This window comes from Macrosteles quadrilineatus, unplaced genomic scaffold (genome assembly GCF_028750875.1).
Source record: "Macrosteles quadrilineatus isolate MER2022 unplaced genomic scaffold, UCM_ALF_1.0 Scaffold_6__1_contigs__length_79288215, whole genome shotgun sequence".
Taxonomy (NCBI): Eukaryota; Metazoa; Arthropoda; class Insecta; order Hemiptera; family Cicadellidae; genus Macrosteles; species Macrosteles quadrilineatus.
In genome coordinates this window covers 64933058-64950457 of record NW_026542599.1, presented here as the reverse complement: position 1 = coordinate 64950457, position 17400 = coordinate 64933058, and the positions used below count along the sequence as shown (strand labels likewise).

The 17400-nt window shown below is 34.1% G+C and overlaps 2 protein-coding genes across 2 annotated transcripts in view; one reads left to right on the top strand and one right to left on the bottom strand.

Annotated features, from left to right (window-relative positions):
* LOC128996772 (zinc-regulated GTPase metalloprotein activator 1-like) overlaps positions 1–17400 on the bottom strand; it is a 97153-nt gene that overhangs the window by 36707 nt on the left and 43046 nt on the right. The window lies entirely within an intron of this gene.
* LOC128996775 (alpha-tocopherol transfer protein-like) lies at positions 2224–15916 on the top strand. Its single transcript, XM_054422238.1, has 8 exons — positions 2224–2278; positions 3715–3831; positions 7780–7934; positions 11595–11754; positions 12965–13226; positions 14216–14326; positions 14572–14677; positions 15673–15916. The coding sequence occupies exons 3-8, from the start codon at positions 7796–7798 to the stop codon at positions 15828–15830; spliced, it is 936 nt and encodes a 311-aa protein (XP_054278213.1). The 5' UTR covers positions 2224–2278; positions 3715–3831; positions 7780–7795; the 3' UTR covers positions 15831–15916.

Sequence of the window (17400 nt, the reverse complement as noted above, 5' to 3'; positions counted from 1 at the left end):
CCTCCAGTGAAAATAATCACTCAAGAAAATACTGGAGCTAGTCTTATGCACCATATATTTAAATGCAAACATTGAATTATTTTTTTCAAACGTATTTGGTGGGTCGGGGGTCGGTTTGATGCAATGTTTGGACAAAACCAACTTTTAGAGAGTCTGCAAACCTCTAAAAAATTAACAAATTAACCGTCACTGAGTATTTTTAAGTGGACCACTTATAGTTGTCGCAATGTAAATAAAGGTGATGTAGAAAGGTGAGGTTGAGTGGTAAGGTTTGGTAATTTTTATACGTCAGCAGGCCACCTCTTGTTCGTTTACACCACCTTGATTTGCATAGGGAATATTGTGGACCTCGTCTTGAAAAGACCCCAAATCTCTTCCTACACTACTTTCAATATCCCATATTTTACACTACATTTTATCCTTATTTTACCCACATTTCCTCACGCCCGAGGGCGTGTGTCGCTTTTGTTCCGTGGTTGAAGGCTAATTTCTTCACATCACTTTTGTTCCGGGGGCCAACAGGTAGATTTCGGGGCCGGCCGAAACATCGCTTTCGTTCCGCGGACATCTCCCTTGTTCCGCGAGAGAGGTGGCTACATTCTCCCCAAATCCTCTCTTTCATTCTCCTCCTAATTATTTCTGTCATAGGTTAAGAAAGGTTATTGAAGGTTAAATTGTTGATATTTTTGTTAAGGAGAAAATGATAATTTAACGAATTTTAAAGCCCACATGAAAGAAAGAATTTAGGATGAGGATTTTGGAGAGAGAGAGTACAGTCCCTCTCTCGCGGAACAAGATAGATTTCCGCGGAACAAAAGCAATGTTTCGGTCCCGAAATCTACCTGCTAACCACCGGAACAAAAGTGGTAAGAAGAAATTATCCTTCACCCGCGGAACAAAAATGATACAGCCACCCGCTGCTCCTGGACCCTTGACATCTCCCACATCAACCTACAGATAGTCCCTTTGTCCCGCTAATTCCCAATATATTGCCCTGCTAAGCCAACCCTTCCAGCAATCAATGAGTTGGCATTTTTGCACCCCAGGCGTCGCTGAACAATGGACTTCTATTGTGTCACCACCCAATAATGTGAGAGATACGTCTACAATGTCTTCATCATCGTGCGATCAGTCGCATAAACAATCGATATGCAACATATTGCAAACTCGACTATCTTATCATTGGTATAAGGTTTATTGCGGGTATATTCAATTACGTTTAGTAACAAATATGCTTAAGCTTACACAACGTTTTGAGTAATGAGATCCCATCTTCAAGTGTATAAGTGCTACATGACACGATTAGTTCACAAACCCACAAAAAGCTGAAAAATTTTAAAATAAAGCACACTGAGAAGTTTTACTTTGTCGAAAAAAAACATGAAAGAAAAAAAGCAGTACAAAGAACAATGGAGGCTTAAACTTTCTTGCGTGAGAACGGTTTCATATTCCAAATCCGAAATCTTCATGAAAACTTTTTTTTTTAATCGTGATGGAAACGTCAGCAATAATCCCTCAAATAGAACACCCCCACCGCAGCAAACCTGCAGACTATGTGATTTCCATTTGCCTTATTGGATTTTCTCCAAAACATTAGATTTATTCCCTAAAAAAAGTTAGGTGAGTATTTAGGTTTGCAGCTATAAGGAAGGCAATAAAGTTTTTTGTGAATTGTTAAATAAATAAATCGGTGTTAAGTAAATAAATGTATCAAATTTGATTAAAATATATCTATAATTAAGAAAACTACAACGGTTAATTTAGAGACTAACATAAAAAACTTAGATTTACAATATTTTCCTTATTTTCCCCGTAATTTCTAATCATACAAAACACTTCAATGTACTTAATTATTACTTTTGAGCTCCACAAAATGGTTCACGAAAGAAATCGCAACATTTTATGTTTTTGGGATTAAGAATGTGTAAACCACAAACTTTTTACCACAAACTCTCCATAATTCGTTTACCGTAGTGAGTACGACCTGGATCACGAAGTCGTACGAATAATTAAATAGTAAATCGGTCCCGGGTCTAGGTCTTACCATGAAACTTACGTTAATAGCTTATTCCCTAATTGGGTAATTCGCTAAAAACTTCAGATAAAGGAGGTGATATTTGTGTTATTTACATTAGATAAAACCACACCAGTATAACTGGAATAGGTAGTAATTGCAGATAACTAGCCTGATGTTGTGTAACACCTCTGACGCCTGTTGTCACCTGCGTATGTGTGGGTGGCGTACCTGCTGCGGACACGTTGACTGTAGGAACACTGGGTGAGTGTGTGTAGATTTATTATTTTATTATGTTAACTAGAGGACCCACGCTACTCCGTTAAAATAAATATCATATCCGAGAGATAATCAAATTTATGGGTTTTTTAGTATTACAGTTTCATGAACTTAGCTGACTCAAACGATCAATAGCTCAAATTAAAATTTTGTGATTGAGTGTAAATAAAGTAATTTATTTTTAATCATACAAAAACCTTATAAAAATAATTTTTATGTTAGTTTTTCACCTTGCAACGCTTGAAAATCGTCCTATTTCAATAAAAAATAGCTCAAATGAAAGCCGGTATTTCACTGAAGGTTCTTAGACCAAAATATATATAATTATAACTGGTGAAACACGTCTTAAGTAGGAATCCGAAAAAAAATCTAATTTATGCTTTTGGTCGAGTAATATAATAGGTAAATATATATGCCGATGCTTGATGTGAAATCTGTGCGTGCATACCTTCAATTTGAGACCTCAATGATGAAAATGGGTCAGGTAGAAGAGCCAAACGAACTCGGGAAAAAACCAAATTTAACTCTCATAAGAAATACATAGGGAGCAAATTTCGTTTACGTATAAGTCGAGTGGGACAGTAGATAAATATATGCCGATGGTTGATGTGAAATCTGTGCGTGCATACCTTCAATTATTCATCTAATTTTACTTGTAAAAATTACAATAAAGATGTTTGAACCTTGCGTTCAAAAATCCATTGTATTATATTAATATTTCGAGTATTGTGCAAACTATAAACTTATGTTTCCAAACCTTAGGAACCCATGAGAGTCCATCTAACTGTTCCATAAAGGGGTCTGACATTTGAGAGGACTTGGGGTACGGCATAACAGCCCAGTAAAAAAGGGGAGGGATCCTCAATCGGGAAATATTAAAAATGGGGATTCACCAAATTGTTGTGGCTAAGTTTGCTTTATGCATTGCCAATTTATTGTTGTTTTTTTTTCCTAATTGTTTGTTTTGGTTGTAAGGGTCTCGGGCCTCTAGAGAGACTCGGGCCCCCTTGCCTTGATGGATGCATCCATCTTATCTGGTTAGGAAGGGAAGTCCACTCTTCCCCCTTTGGCCTTGGCACCTACCATGATCTGAACCCTTCCATATAGTAATTTTTAGGATTTCAAAATTTAAAAACTCTGTGATTTACTCAATCAGCATTTAAAATAGAACCCGTGACTAAATACCAAGATTATGCAAATCTACAGAACATGTGTAACGATAGCTCAGCGGCAATTCTTCAAACATTGTCACTGAAGTCATTACAAGCCAGTAAAAATATCATCGTAACAAACATTGAACAGCAATCACTAAAAACGTTGCAATCAAGGTATTTTTTACATGGTAAACAATAGTTAGTACCTCTATTGTGTAATGCGAGGAAAAGCTGAATTACTGCTTAATGGTGCATTTGATTGACTAGGAAGCGTTAAGGACACCAAACCGGGTGACCTTGGGAATTACTGAAGCGAGGCCCGTGGATTGTGTCCAAAATAAACCCATAAACCTCGGTGAGGCAGTCGACAGTTACAGAATTGAAGTAAGTACAATATTGATTCCTTATGTTTACATAGATTTATTACCGGTTCAATAATTGTAACTAGGGATACCCTAGTGGAAGAGATCAATATATATCAATACAAAAATTGTATATTGATACGTATTGATACGTATGTGTATTTGGGCCAATACACATCAATACACATCAATACATATCAATACAAGTAAATAGGATCCGAGTCATTAGCTTTAGCTTATTTGAAAATAATTTGTAGCTTGTTAAAAAACCATTTTTAATTTGTTTTAAAACATTAAATAATATCAACTATGCACTAAAAATAAAATAAAAATTAAAAAGTAAAAAAATTCTTGGCAAAAAGTTCAGTGGATTCCCGAGATTTGAACTGGGGACTCCAGCATGGAAGTAATGATAGCCATTCTGAATGCGAGAAGCTGTGTTAGGCCTCATAATTTAACTTGCATGTTTCAAAACTGTTTTATTACCAGTTAACAACAATTTTAATGTTTAGCAATCAGTTTTTGGCAGTTTAAAAAATAAGTTTTAATACAAGTTGTAACTGTTTTACAACAATTTTAAAATTATATATTTTTTAATTACCTATATTGAGTTTTAGGTACCTCAGCTAACGCCTATGACCTAGAACTAGAGTTTTTCCTTTTTTCATAAAATAACATTTTTATTACCGGTACTGTTTATTTCACAAAGTTTACATTGGTATTTTGTATAATCCATAATGTTCATATGTGATACATTTTAGAGATATTTTGCATTTTATTTATCCGTATTGATGTCTATTGACTTATATTTACATCTAACATATTTAAAAAATATTCTCTATTGATATCAATGAACGATTTGTTTGCTCAAATGATCTATATTGATATATTTTATGTTTATAGATGTCTACTGATATGTATTGACTAAGTTTTCTGTGATGTCTATTTGTTTGTATTTACTTGTAATGATATCCATGAACATCTATTGATATCACTAAGAATCTAGTGATATCAATAGATGTTTTCTATTGATGTCTTCCACTAGGGTATAATAGCTATTTTGAGACATTGGAAAGCCTAAGGATGTTTCTCAGTTAAGCAATATCAAGTCAAAATTTATTATATATAACTGTGTTACGTACATATTTATTTTTTATTGATTGAAACGCCTTAGTTCTGATTTTCAAAACGATTAAATAAGTAGCCAGTGTTTATAGTGGTCGCCTTCAAATCTGAATAAACCTATTTAATTTTTACGAGTAGAGGACGTCCAGTGGTCGAAAACTTGACCAAAAATAATGTAATGAAACATGTGATGATTGTGTAGCAGTCTTCAATTTGTTTTGATTTTCTATTTATTTATCGTTGTTATTACATCACCAGCATGGCAACCTATAAGGCCTATGTTAATTATTAAAAAATTTCAATTCTTTTTTTGTGCTTATTTTTGAGCCTATTTTAATTTATAATGGGATTCTGCACATCTACAGGAAAATATCTTTCTAACAATATGAATAGGTTTTCTGTGATGCACACAAGCTGAGAAAAAGGTTTCAAAGAAACATGCTTGCCTATTAATATATAGATGGATGCAATTTTTCATTGGGTTGAAGATTAATTAGGTTGTATATTGCTACAAGGTTTACATTAGATAGCAACCCAACCCGGGGTAAGACCATTTTCCTTTAAAATGTTTAAAATGACTTGGGAACACAAGATTATTAGTATTACAGTAGGTACCATTCTTCTAAACTACTTAATATTAATATACTTATATATACTTATATATATAATATACTTATATAATATACTTATATATACTTATATATATAATATACTAATATACTTAATAGGGCTGTGTTTAAAATATTATACTGTATTTGCCTACTATAAAAATAATGAACAAGTTCTCGGTTTACGAAGCGAAAATCAAAATACAAAAGTAAATGTTTGACAAAAAATTGATTGGTGGGCTGATGTGGGTAAATAAAAATTTTATAATATTGGACGAAAACCCCTGTACATAATAATATGTATTTGCACAAAATTTTGAAGTTAACAGCCTAAAAATAGGCATTGAGTTCTGAAATTTGTGTACCAAACTTGCTTGGTTGTTTTAGAAGTATTTACCACATTTTAACCAAAAAAGAATGCAAATTGTGTGCATTTTAAACTGAACAGTACAGTTACAATGTTTCATGGGTTTCAGTTGAATTTTAAAGTAGTGTTAAACACATTTGTCGTATAGCTCAGGAATTTAATTTTCATACATCAACCAAAAAAACTGATAGCACTGGTGAAACATCTCAGTAGACAACTGTCAGCCATATCTAAGGTCAAGAACAAGACTAGTTGAATGCTAATAAACAGCATTTAGTGTTGGTGAGAGTCAACAAGACACATCTGATATTTTTTTTTTTTTTTTTACCATTTAAACATGGTGGGTGAAAGTGATAGTGTTTTGAAGAAAATATTCAGAGTACTTAGAAACAAAAAGTTGCCAAATTCTGAGTTAGCAGAAAATGTGCCCTTCCAAATCACTAGGTATCCTACTAATATTATAAATGAGAAAGTTTGGATGTATGGATGTATGTTTGTGACAAGTGAACGCGAAAAATACTGGTCGGATTGGGCTGAAATTTGGCATGATGATAGCTCACATTCCCGATTAACATATAGGCATATTCTTATTTCAAAAATCCTTTCGGGCTCCGCCCCAGTGGCTCTGGAGTTTCCCATGTTAACCTTATGAGAAATGGAATTATTGAATCTTAACAGCTGTTTCAATTAAACAAGTTGGTTCTGTTCTATGATGTTCAATAGCTAATTTGCAACCAAAATGTGAGTGAGCGTAGCGAACGAACTTCAACCTGGAGGCGAGTTAGCGTAGCGAACGATCTAACCTGAAGGCAAGTGAGCGCAGCGAACGAGCTCCAACCTAAAGGTGAGTGAGCGTAGCGAACGAGCTCCAACCTAAAGGTGAGTGAGCGTAGCAAACAAACTTCAACCAGGACGTGATTGAGCCATGCGAACGAGATAATCTTACAAATTAAGAAGTTAAACGGGGCAAAGCCCGCGGGTTGCAGCTGGTATGTTTTAAAATTAGATTCCTTTTCATATTGGGCGATTGACTGGAAATGCTATCTAACAACTGGTTTCTAACAAAAAACATAAACTATGCTAATAAAATAAATGCACAAGGAAAAAGACAAAAATAACCTCAAAACTCCTTTCCCATACTGTGATGTAGCCTATATTGCCATTGATTTTTGAATACTGAAGTTGATATCCCATCAATATAGATCAGCTGTAGCCATTGTTTTATTTTAACATCATACTTAAACTAGCTACTCCACATGGTACAATGCAGTATATAATTAAATTTTATTGCCTAATTTTCTCAATTTAAGTTGTAATTTTTTTTCTTTATGTCTACGTTGTCGGTGGTATTTTTTACATGAGGAACTGCAGTAAGAAGTACCTACTTCAACGCTTTTAGGGAAAACGGTCTAAAACCATGTGTTATTAATGTGCCGGGAATCGACCTCGTCCCTCCTGAACCGAAGTTTGAGACGCTAATCACTAGCTCACTGGCTAGCCACACAAGCGAGTTTGGTTCGGTAAAACAGAATTTTTAAAGGACATAAATTGGTAATCTTCGTCAACACTGTCTGTGGCTTAATCCAATTATGTACTTTTTTATTAAAACTGGCATCTACTTAAAAATAGGGATAGAAGGTTTACAGGCCATAATAGCCAAATTCCGTACATCGGTGGAATATCTACTTTTACAGCTTCAATATCTACAGTCGATGGTAATACAAGGGAGTTTTTTTTTAATGTTTCATCAATGGTAATACTGTTAAATCTTTTTTAAACGTGTTGACTTTTATTTTACTGATGTCTGCTTCCATATATGATAGTAGTGTCAAACCCTTTACATTCTATTACATGTGTATGTTTATGTTAGCTGTACGGACACTGCCATGGAGTTGGTTCCACCTTCCAGGGAAACTCTGAAGAATATCTTCCAAAGCATCAACCTCAACACAGAACAGCACAGAAGAGACACAGAGCTTCTCAAAACATGGCTCAACTCACAGCCTCACCTGCCTCACGATCTGGGTAATATTATCTATATAGTCTGTATGATGGAACCTGTCTCCTGAACTTTGAACTCACAGCCTCACCTCCCTTACTACCTGGGTCAGTAATCTATATAGTCTGTATGATGGAACCTGTCTCCTGAGCTTTGAACTCACAGCCTCACCTCCCTCACAATCTTGGTAATGTTATCTATATAGTCTGTATGATGGAACCTGTCTCCTGAACCTTGGTCTACCTAGGAATGGGGTGATTGGCCAGTCCCCAGGTAAACACAAGGTCAGGTGACAGGTTCCATTATGCAGAGTGTAATTAGTTTTATTTTCCCCACAGCTGATTCTATCAAACCTAATAGTACAGTAAAAATATGTTTTGACAAAAAAAAAATTAGCACAACCGGGGAATTTGGTATAGATGTTGGGTGTACCTTCCTTTTGAACATACTAAAAGTCCCCTAAAATTGAAGCTGTGCTACGGCCGCCATATTGGAAAATGGCGGCATTTTTCTGTATTTCTCGCTATAGTGATTTTATTATTAGAGATACAGGAAAAAGCTAAATATACAAAATGTAGGTCATCTAAAAATACACATTTTTTGTATTTACCATCTTTCTCTAAACCCAACGGTTTTTGAGTTATTTGTTATTAAGTATATTTAGTTTTTTCTATTTATCAAAAATAGGCGAAACACATGGAATACGACCGTTACTTTCAAGGATTATGATAATTTATCCTATTTAGTTAAATAGTGTGAAACTATAAAATCTAAAAATTTAAGCTTATTTTATGAGTAAAACAACTCCGCCACAGCAAACCTGCAGACTCAGCAAATTTCCATTTGATTGGATGTTTTATTAAAAAATGTATATAAATAAAATTAGGTTCAACAGGTACCTAGGTTTGCTGCTACAGGAAGGTTATTACAGTGTTTTTTTTTTTTTTTTTATATCAATACCTTACTATAAAATAACTAATTTTCCAAGTTTGATCAAAATATATCTATAAACAAGCAAACTGCAACAGTTAACTAATTCATAAGAATAGCATGGGAGATTTAAATTTACAATAAACAAATTTGAATATACAAATTTTGGTTGTGTTTACTAAAAAGATGGTGATTATTCGTCACGATTAGAATATTAACCAAATGGGTTTTCAAAGGGAGATGGAGCCTGTTGTTTAAGTAATATTAATTCGTACCAAGCACCGAAAATATTGTATGCAGTAAGGTAATCTACCATATTTTGTAAAGTACGCAATAGTCATATTAATATTTTATCTTATTTTTTATCCATTTAATAGTTAACATTTTAGTATTTTGATGGCACCACCACACTAACTAACTATACTTGACATCCCATTGTAAATTTGGAAGGGTGTTTTTCGTGTCTAGTTCATGTTGGTGACTAATTAAGCATGGTATAGTTAGTTTTATTTATCAAAAATCGGTGAAACCCATCGCAATCGATGGTTACTTTCAAGGTTTACGACACTTATTCATCCCACTTAGTTGATATCAGAGTGATAGTGGTAGTGCCATCAAAATATTAAAATGTTAATTTATTAAATGGGTACAAATGAGTATAAAATATTAATATGACTATTGCGTAGTTTACAAAATATGGTTGATTTCCTCACTCCATACAATATTTCCGATAATGGTACGAGTTAATATTACAGTACTTAAATTACTTGCTTCATCTCCTTTTGAAAACCCCTTCGGTTAGTATTCGAATCGTGACGAATAATCGCCATATTTTTAGTAAACAAAACCAAAATTTGTATATTTAAATTTGTAAATTGTAAATCTTAAGCTACCATGCTATTATTATGAATTAGTTAATTGTTGCAGTTTGTTTGTTTATAGATTTATTATGATCAAACTTGGAAAATTAATTATTTTATACTAAGTTATTGATATTTTACTAAAAAAAACACACTATAATAACCTACCTGTAGCAGCAAACCTAGGTACCTGTTGAACCTAATTTTATTTATATACATTTTTTAATAAAACATCCAATCAAAAGGAAATTTGCTGAGTCTGCAGGTTTCCTATGGCAGAGTTGTTTTACTCATAAAATAAGCTTAAATTTTAAGATTTTATAGTATCACACTATTTAACTAAATAGGATAAATTATCATAATCCTTGAAAGTAACGGTCATATTCCATGTGTTTCGCCTATTTTTGATAAATAGAAAAAACTAAATATACTTAATAACAAATAACTCAAAAACCGTTGGGTTTAGAGAAAGATGGTAAATACAAAAAATGTGTATTTTTAGATGACCTACATTTTGTATATTTAGCTTTTTCCTGTATCTCTAATAATAAAATCACTGTAGCGAGAAATACAGAAAAATGCCGCCATTTTCCAATATGGCGGCCGTAGCACAGCTTCAATTTTAGGGGACTTTTAGTATGTTCAAAAGGAAGGTACACCCAACATCTGTACCAAATTCCCCGGTTGTGCTAATTTTTTTTAGGTTTATGGAATTTTTCTCTTATTTTTACTGCACTATAAGAGACATTTATCAAATAAACGGTATCCAATCTGACACATACTTTCTCCCATAAGATTGTCAACAACCTTTATCATGGATGGGTAGGTGGTGAGATTAACTATGAAATTATAAGGACCATAACACATTAATTTTAATCAAAACCGGCTTTTTTTTCTAAAATACGGTTTTTTGTTATTTTATGGGGAAATTACATAAGTTACAATAACTTTTGAATCATAATTTTTACGGAAATGGGATTTGTACGATTTTGTTCAGAATCTAAAGGACTATAACATACTATATTTTTATCAAAAGCGTTCGGGCCATCTTCGAGAAAATCCTATTTTGTCATTATTTTATAGGTTTGTATGGAAAAATCAAAATTTCAAAAAATGAAAAAAAACGCCTGGAGATAACATGGATAACATACCAAATTTCATAAAAATCTGACTACAGGTGTGGTTTGTAGCTCTGTAAACATCCACACACACAGACACCATTTCGAAAACCACTTTTTTGGGTTAGGGGGACCCAAAACGGATATATCTACTCATAACTCAAACTCAAAAATTTTGATGAAAACAATACTTTCTCCATATAGGCTACTATGTATAGGGGGAGAAAGTAAAAAAGGGGTACAATTAATTTATTTTTTGTCTCTAAATTTTAGAGTCTCTAGAGTTTTAATTGGTACCGGTACATACAGTTTTGTTGATAGTCAAAGATACAATATAACATATCTAGTTTTGTATATTTTTTATTATATTGCTGAAATATAGGATTTAAATAATTTGATCATTCATTTTATTCACTCAATCAATTGGGTTAAGTCTGCTGCATTAACCTGTGTCGATCTATTTAAAGTTGTAGTGTTTTAAATTGTTTTCTGTGCATCTAGTTGTATCATTGGGTGGGTGTCAAAAACGTCTATTGAAAACCTTAAAATGTAATTTTATGTTAGATTTGATATTTGATAGTGGGTCATATTACTTGAAACTTTCCAAAGAACCCATTTATTGGTAGCCAGCCTGTAATTTTGCTTAACAATAGTTCCCTCACAGGAAAAATTATGACTGCACCACTGGCTAACATCAACATCAAACTTGATTCTTCCTTACATGGACTTTACACATTGGTTTAATTTAATCATTAATCTTGTCAAACACATTTTGCAGACGACAGTCTCCTAAGCAGCTTCCTAGTTGGTTGCAAGAACAGTCTGGAGAGAGCCAAGACAGCCCTGGACAGTTATCTTACCAACAGAACAACCTGTCCAGACTTCTACCAACACAGAGACCCGTGCGACCCGGCCTTCAGGAAGATGTCTAGGGTCGTGTGAGTATAGTCAAATACATCTTGCAAAGTAATTTAAAAATAGTAAATCAACCCCTTTGACTATAGATAGAACTAGACTAACTAGACATTTCATCCTCAAGTTAACGTTCTCGCCATTTTTTACCAAAATGAACGTAGTTGAAGTGAACCATCGTAAGATTGTGCTGATCCAAATAACTGATTTCTGTTGAGTATGCACACTTTTGAACCAAGTTACAGGACGACTTATTGTATAAGCTATAGCATCTTTTCACGCCTCATGTCAACTATCTCAGGAGTTGCAGTAATATAAATTTAAGTTTTTCAATGTTCAATGACTGTTAAGTTATAAACACCTAATGTGGGATTTGAGTAGTTTGCATTTTTTTGTTTTGTCACAATTAGCTACATGATGGAGTCAAAACTTCTTGAAAGTACACATTAGTAAGGGTTGAATAAATCTTATAGAGCAAACTATTTTCTAGGATGGATAAATAAAAGAAATTAATTATTGTCTTTCATGGTAGAGAGTCCTAAAAGAGAAAATACTCATTGGCTACAAAAACCTTGTTTTTCAAGAAAAAGAATATCTATAGTTCAACATGATCTCTATTACCCATGCATTCCAGCATTTTAATGAAGTTTTCTAAAATTCACTAGTGATTGAAAAAAATTGAACTTGCCCTAGAACTCTACTTGTCATTCAAACCCAAAGCATGCACTGTGGATGCGATGCTCCCTGGTGTGGATGTGGATTAACGTCCACACTAGTCAGTACTATGACAATCCGCAGTATTATCTTGATAACTAGACTAATTTGTCAATTATAAGGCAAAATGTGGTTCAAAACCAATAATTGTACAAAAACACTTCGATATACTAAATTATTTGTTTTTTTAAGATCTTTAAAGAGGTCTGGAGAAGAATTGGGAAATTTTGTGTTTAGAGGGTTAATAATTAGAAAAACCAATTATACCCCAAAAAACCCCATGTAAAACCCCATTCCCATGGTACGATCATGCTGGTTCGCGAGCTCATTATAGTTTATCCCGTCTTACACCTTCAAACCAAATTTCATCAAAATTTTTGTAAAAATTTGAATGAATAGTGTTTTTGGCTTTTGGGGACATCGGTCTCGGGCCTAGGTCTTACCATGCCACCTACGGTAATAGCTACTTCCCTATAGGGAAATTTTCTAAAAACTCCCTAACGTAAAAGATTATGTCTGCAGGAGATACGTGACACTGCCGCGGATGACGACGGAGGGCTACAGAGTGACAATATACAGTCTAGTGTCCCCAGACACTCCAGCTAAAGACATTGACCTCTGTCTCAACGCCAGCAAAGTCCTGTGTTCCTACGACGTCAGATTCCTCGAGGATCCGTTCTGGGCAGGAGATGTCATTGTTATAGATAGCAAAAACTACACTCTCACCCAGCTGCCTGCATTAATGGTGTTGCCTGTGCTCAAGAAGTACATACACTGTGTCACTGTGAGTACATACACCGGGTCACTTATGAAACTTACTCTATGTAAGCGCTTACACTTAGTAATCATAAATTCCCCAGTGTAGAGACAGTAACGCTCAATATAGCCTGAGAACTAAGATCAGTGATTTTTAGGATTTCACTTGACTGAAGGAGGCGTTCACGATAGCACATACACAGGATACTTACACGGTTTCATCACGTCACGAGACGATGATGATTACACTGCGATAGGACATTTTCCTGATTTTGTCGCAACTGCAGGGTACTTACACGGTTCTGCTACCATCGCAGGAGAGCTATTCTGTTGATATCTAAAATTTGTTACATCCATTCAACCATTGTTGAGTTTATTGATTTTTTTAAATTAATAAATATGTTTCTTGGAAAAAGGAGAGTGGGGTCACCGTTCCGAAACCTCTACAGTACTGCATAAACTATATTAACTAAGTCACAGAGAAGTAATACAGAGTAAACTCGCTTGTTTGACTGTTGTGAGCTTTCAGCTCTGGTAGGTTCAAAATTTACTTGTGACGGGCATGGAAGAGCCTGAACGGGAGCACTGTGTGGAAATTTTGATTGCACAGGGTCTTCCTCCACCAAAGAGTGTTTTAGTCCACTCTTAAGGGGGGGTTCGGATTTTGCCCTAGACACCATCACTAGTGCTAAGACACCACTTGAGTCACATTCATTGAATGTTTCCTGTGTACCTTACCTCTTCTCTACGAAATCAAAAAAACACTTTAGATTGTTTCAAGGATAATATGCCAACCAAGAGTACCCTGGTTAAATTGCAATTTAGCTGACTACTTACTATTAAGGTTGACTTGTTATACCCTTCTTGAAGGTTATACACAAATAATTGCACAGCCTGGAAAAAATTTGTAATCAAGAATTTTTAGGCAATTGTGTCTTCAAAAATATTAAAGACCGATATTTGTTTGAAAGGTTTAGGTATCGAAATTGCAATAAGTAAATCGATGTTATTTTCCAGAACACTTTACCAGTGAGATTCAAGAAAATAATTTTCATTAACATGTCGCCTGTGGTTGAAATAATTTTAAAGACCATAAAACCTCTGCTGAAGCAAAAAATAGCCCAGAGAGTGAGTATTTATGTGTATTCTTACTAAAATAGATTTGTAATAACCAAAATTACAAGTACACATGTGTAAATTCAACTAAAATACTACATTTTTCATAAAATTCATAAGGAATAATAACGGTGGTGGACTAAACAGTGTTATATGTATCTTGCAGATAATATTATTAGAACTTCATAGAGTCATAGGATTTGTTTCTTTCTAACAAGCTTTTGAGTATCAAATAAACAACCTGTTTTACTTTATAGATAATAGCGACATCAGAAGATCACAAATTCCTATACAACCACGTTCCTCAAGACATTTTGCCAGAAGAGTATGGAGGAAAAGCCGGGAAACTCACTGAACTGAATGGTATGTACAGCGATGAATGTTTCTATTTCTATTTGATAGGACTTAAATTCATAATAATTAACCTAACTTTACTAAGCCAGCTGTGGTAAACTGGTTCTGCAATGGATTAGGTGTAAAATTTTAAATGTAAAGGAGAATAACAGATGATCTCGGTCTTGATCTCGGATGGTAGCGGTCTCAAACTACGGAGTACATAGACAAATAAGTGCTATATTTCAGATTTTTGCTAGAGTATCGATGGGTCTCTTAAAAGAATGAGGCAGAACTCAAGTGGATTAGTGCTTTTGTATTTAGTTCTGTAGTGATATATTTGAACATGATTTGTATTTTTTTCTCTTTAAAACTTGAGTATAATTAATGCATTTACTCTGTACCTTTAAGCATTCCATATGGTTCAAACAGGACTCATCTGTTCTTGATCATAGGGATTTGAATAAATGGACCTAGCTTACTAACCAGCTGATCTTTATCATTAAAGGTGAGATGAGACAGGCTGAGTTTGTTGCTTTTTTACTTGCAGCTCGTAAAGTAGATGAGTGTACCCACTGCACTTGCTCAATATCCGCTAAAAGCTTTGTAAAAGTTTAGTCTTTTGGCAAATGAACTTGCCACTTGGATTTTGAGCGAACTATCCAAAACTAAACAAGTGAAATAATGATTGTTTGCGAACAATCAACAAGTAGGATTAGTCTTGTGATGATGTAGGAGGAATTGGTTAAAACCAGGAGATGTATGTCGTACTCGCCGACAAGCCTACTTTTTACTTGTTGGCTTGTATCTTGTTTTCTTGCCATGTGTAAGCAAGTTAAAAAGCTATCATCTCAGTTTTCTCAGACATTCAACATTCATTCCACATCATTGCCTCTAAAGACACACTGTAATGTCTCAGAATTGCATGAATCTGATAAAATATATGCTTGTTATGCTTAAAAATTTGTTACTAGATAGCTTTGATTGTTTTGAGAGTACCATTTTGATTAAATCTATATTTCCAGATGCCTGGCAACTGAAGGTGGAGAGTTATCGAGAATGGTTTTTGAACGACATGAAACGGAAAGTCGACGAGAGCTTAAGGCCAGAAAAAAGTAAATACAAACCCAAAGAGCAAATGTTCGGCGTAGAGGGATCCTTCAAGACTCTAACGATAGACTAACACAAGTTAGCCTGCAAGAAGAGTTGTGCTCAACCAAAGTTGAAATACATTTGACAATTGTACAGTCTTTTGTTGCATTTCTGTTATTAAATAGGTTTTACATCAATTGTTTTGGGATTTTATCTACCAGCATTGACTATTGTATACTGGAGTAGACATTGGAATCTATATCATAAACCCACACAAGTAGACTTCTTGTCTCATTGTAAATTTTGACGCTCATTTTTCGTGTTGTTCATGTTGGTGATCGCTAGTGTCGGCAAAATTCTATTTCTATTATTTATTGGTTGACTTCATAATTTGTGCTTAACTGTTTGGTTATATAATTAGGGGACAAGTTATTGTTTCTGATTGTATCGATTTAACGAGATTTTTAATTTTTTAAATAACCAGAAACAAACAGTAAACAAAACACGACCTACACTACAGTGCACCGGACAGAACTAACAATAAAATTGTCTTCCGCTGATCCATAAGGATGGGAAATCTACAAAGGGAGTATGTTTTATCAAAGTCTATATAGACCAGCTGTCGCCAATTTAAAAAAAAGGACAAAGTTTTCTGAGGCAGTCACAGAATGCGCTTATGCCTACACTCGTATTTTCTACCTTAATTTTTGTTGCTGACTAAGTTTATGGGTAATTACAGTTGTTGTAGCTCACAATAAGTCATTCTATCAGTTTGGCTTGGTAAAAGAAGTCATTTTTCATTTAAAGGACCCCAATAGGCCAAAAACACCATCCGTTCAAATTCATATATTTATATTTTTGTCCATTAGCACTATAACTTGAGTAAAAATGATCCAATTTTGATTAAATACGGTTAAAAAGTGTAAACCTATGTATTTTCTAAAGAGTTCATGAACTAGCATGATCAGACTATATGGAATCTATTTTAATTTATTTACTTGTTAAACTTGATTGAAAACTGATAAAGGGTTATTTCTGTCAAGGTTTGTATGAACTTATAGGCCATACATTTTGTTGTTGTCATTCCATTTCATTAAAAACTCTCTACATCTTCCAAAACAATTTCCTATAAAAAAATGGACTTTTCAAGCTTATAAGCATTTTCCTTATTAGTTACTGGTTAAATATATGTGACCATTATCTACCACAAGACTGATAGATGACTGATTCATCAGACATTTGCAATCTACACTGGTAAGATTAGATACTACTCAAGCTGTTGAGATTTATTTGCAAAGTAAGTTTAAACTCACAGTGGAACCGTTTGTATATGAGGTCATGGATTAAATCAAGTCTGTAATCTCTTTAATCTGTGTTTAATTGTAAGCTGATGTCTCACGAACCTTATCAGTTGTGTAGTTGAGAGATTTATACTTCAACTTTGGTTCAGACGACACAGGTTCAATTCCAGTGGAACTAAATAATTTCTGCGGTTTCAGCTATTTGGTTGACAATTTTCACAAATTGATTTTACTTGACAAAAAATAGATTGAAATGCTAAAAAAATTAATACCATTTTTCTTAGAGTTGAAAGGACCATTACACAGTAAAGTGTAATCTAAATTGTTTGTGATCGAAATGGTGAATACTTAAAACCTAAC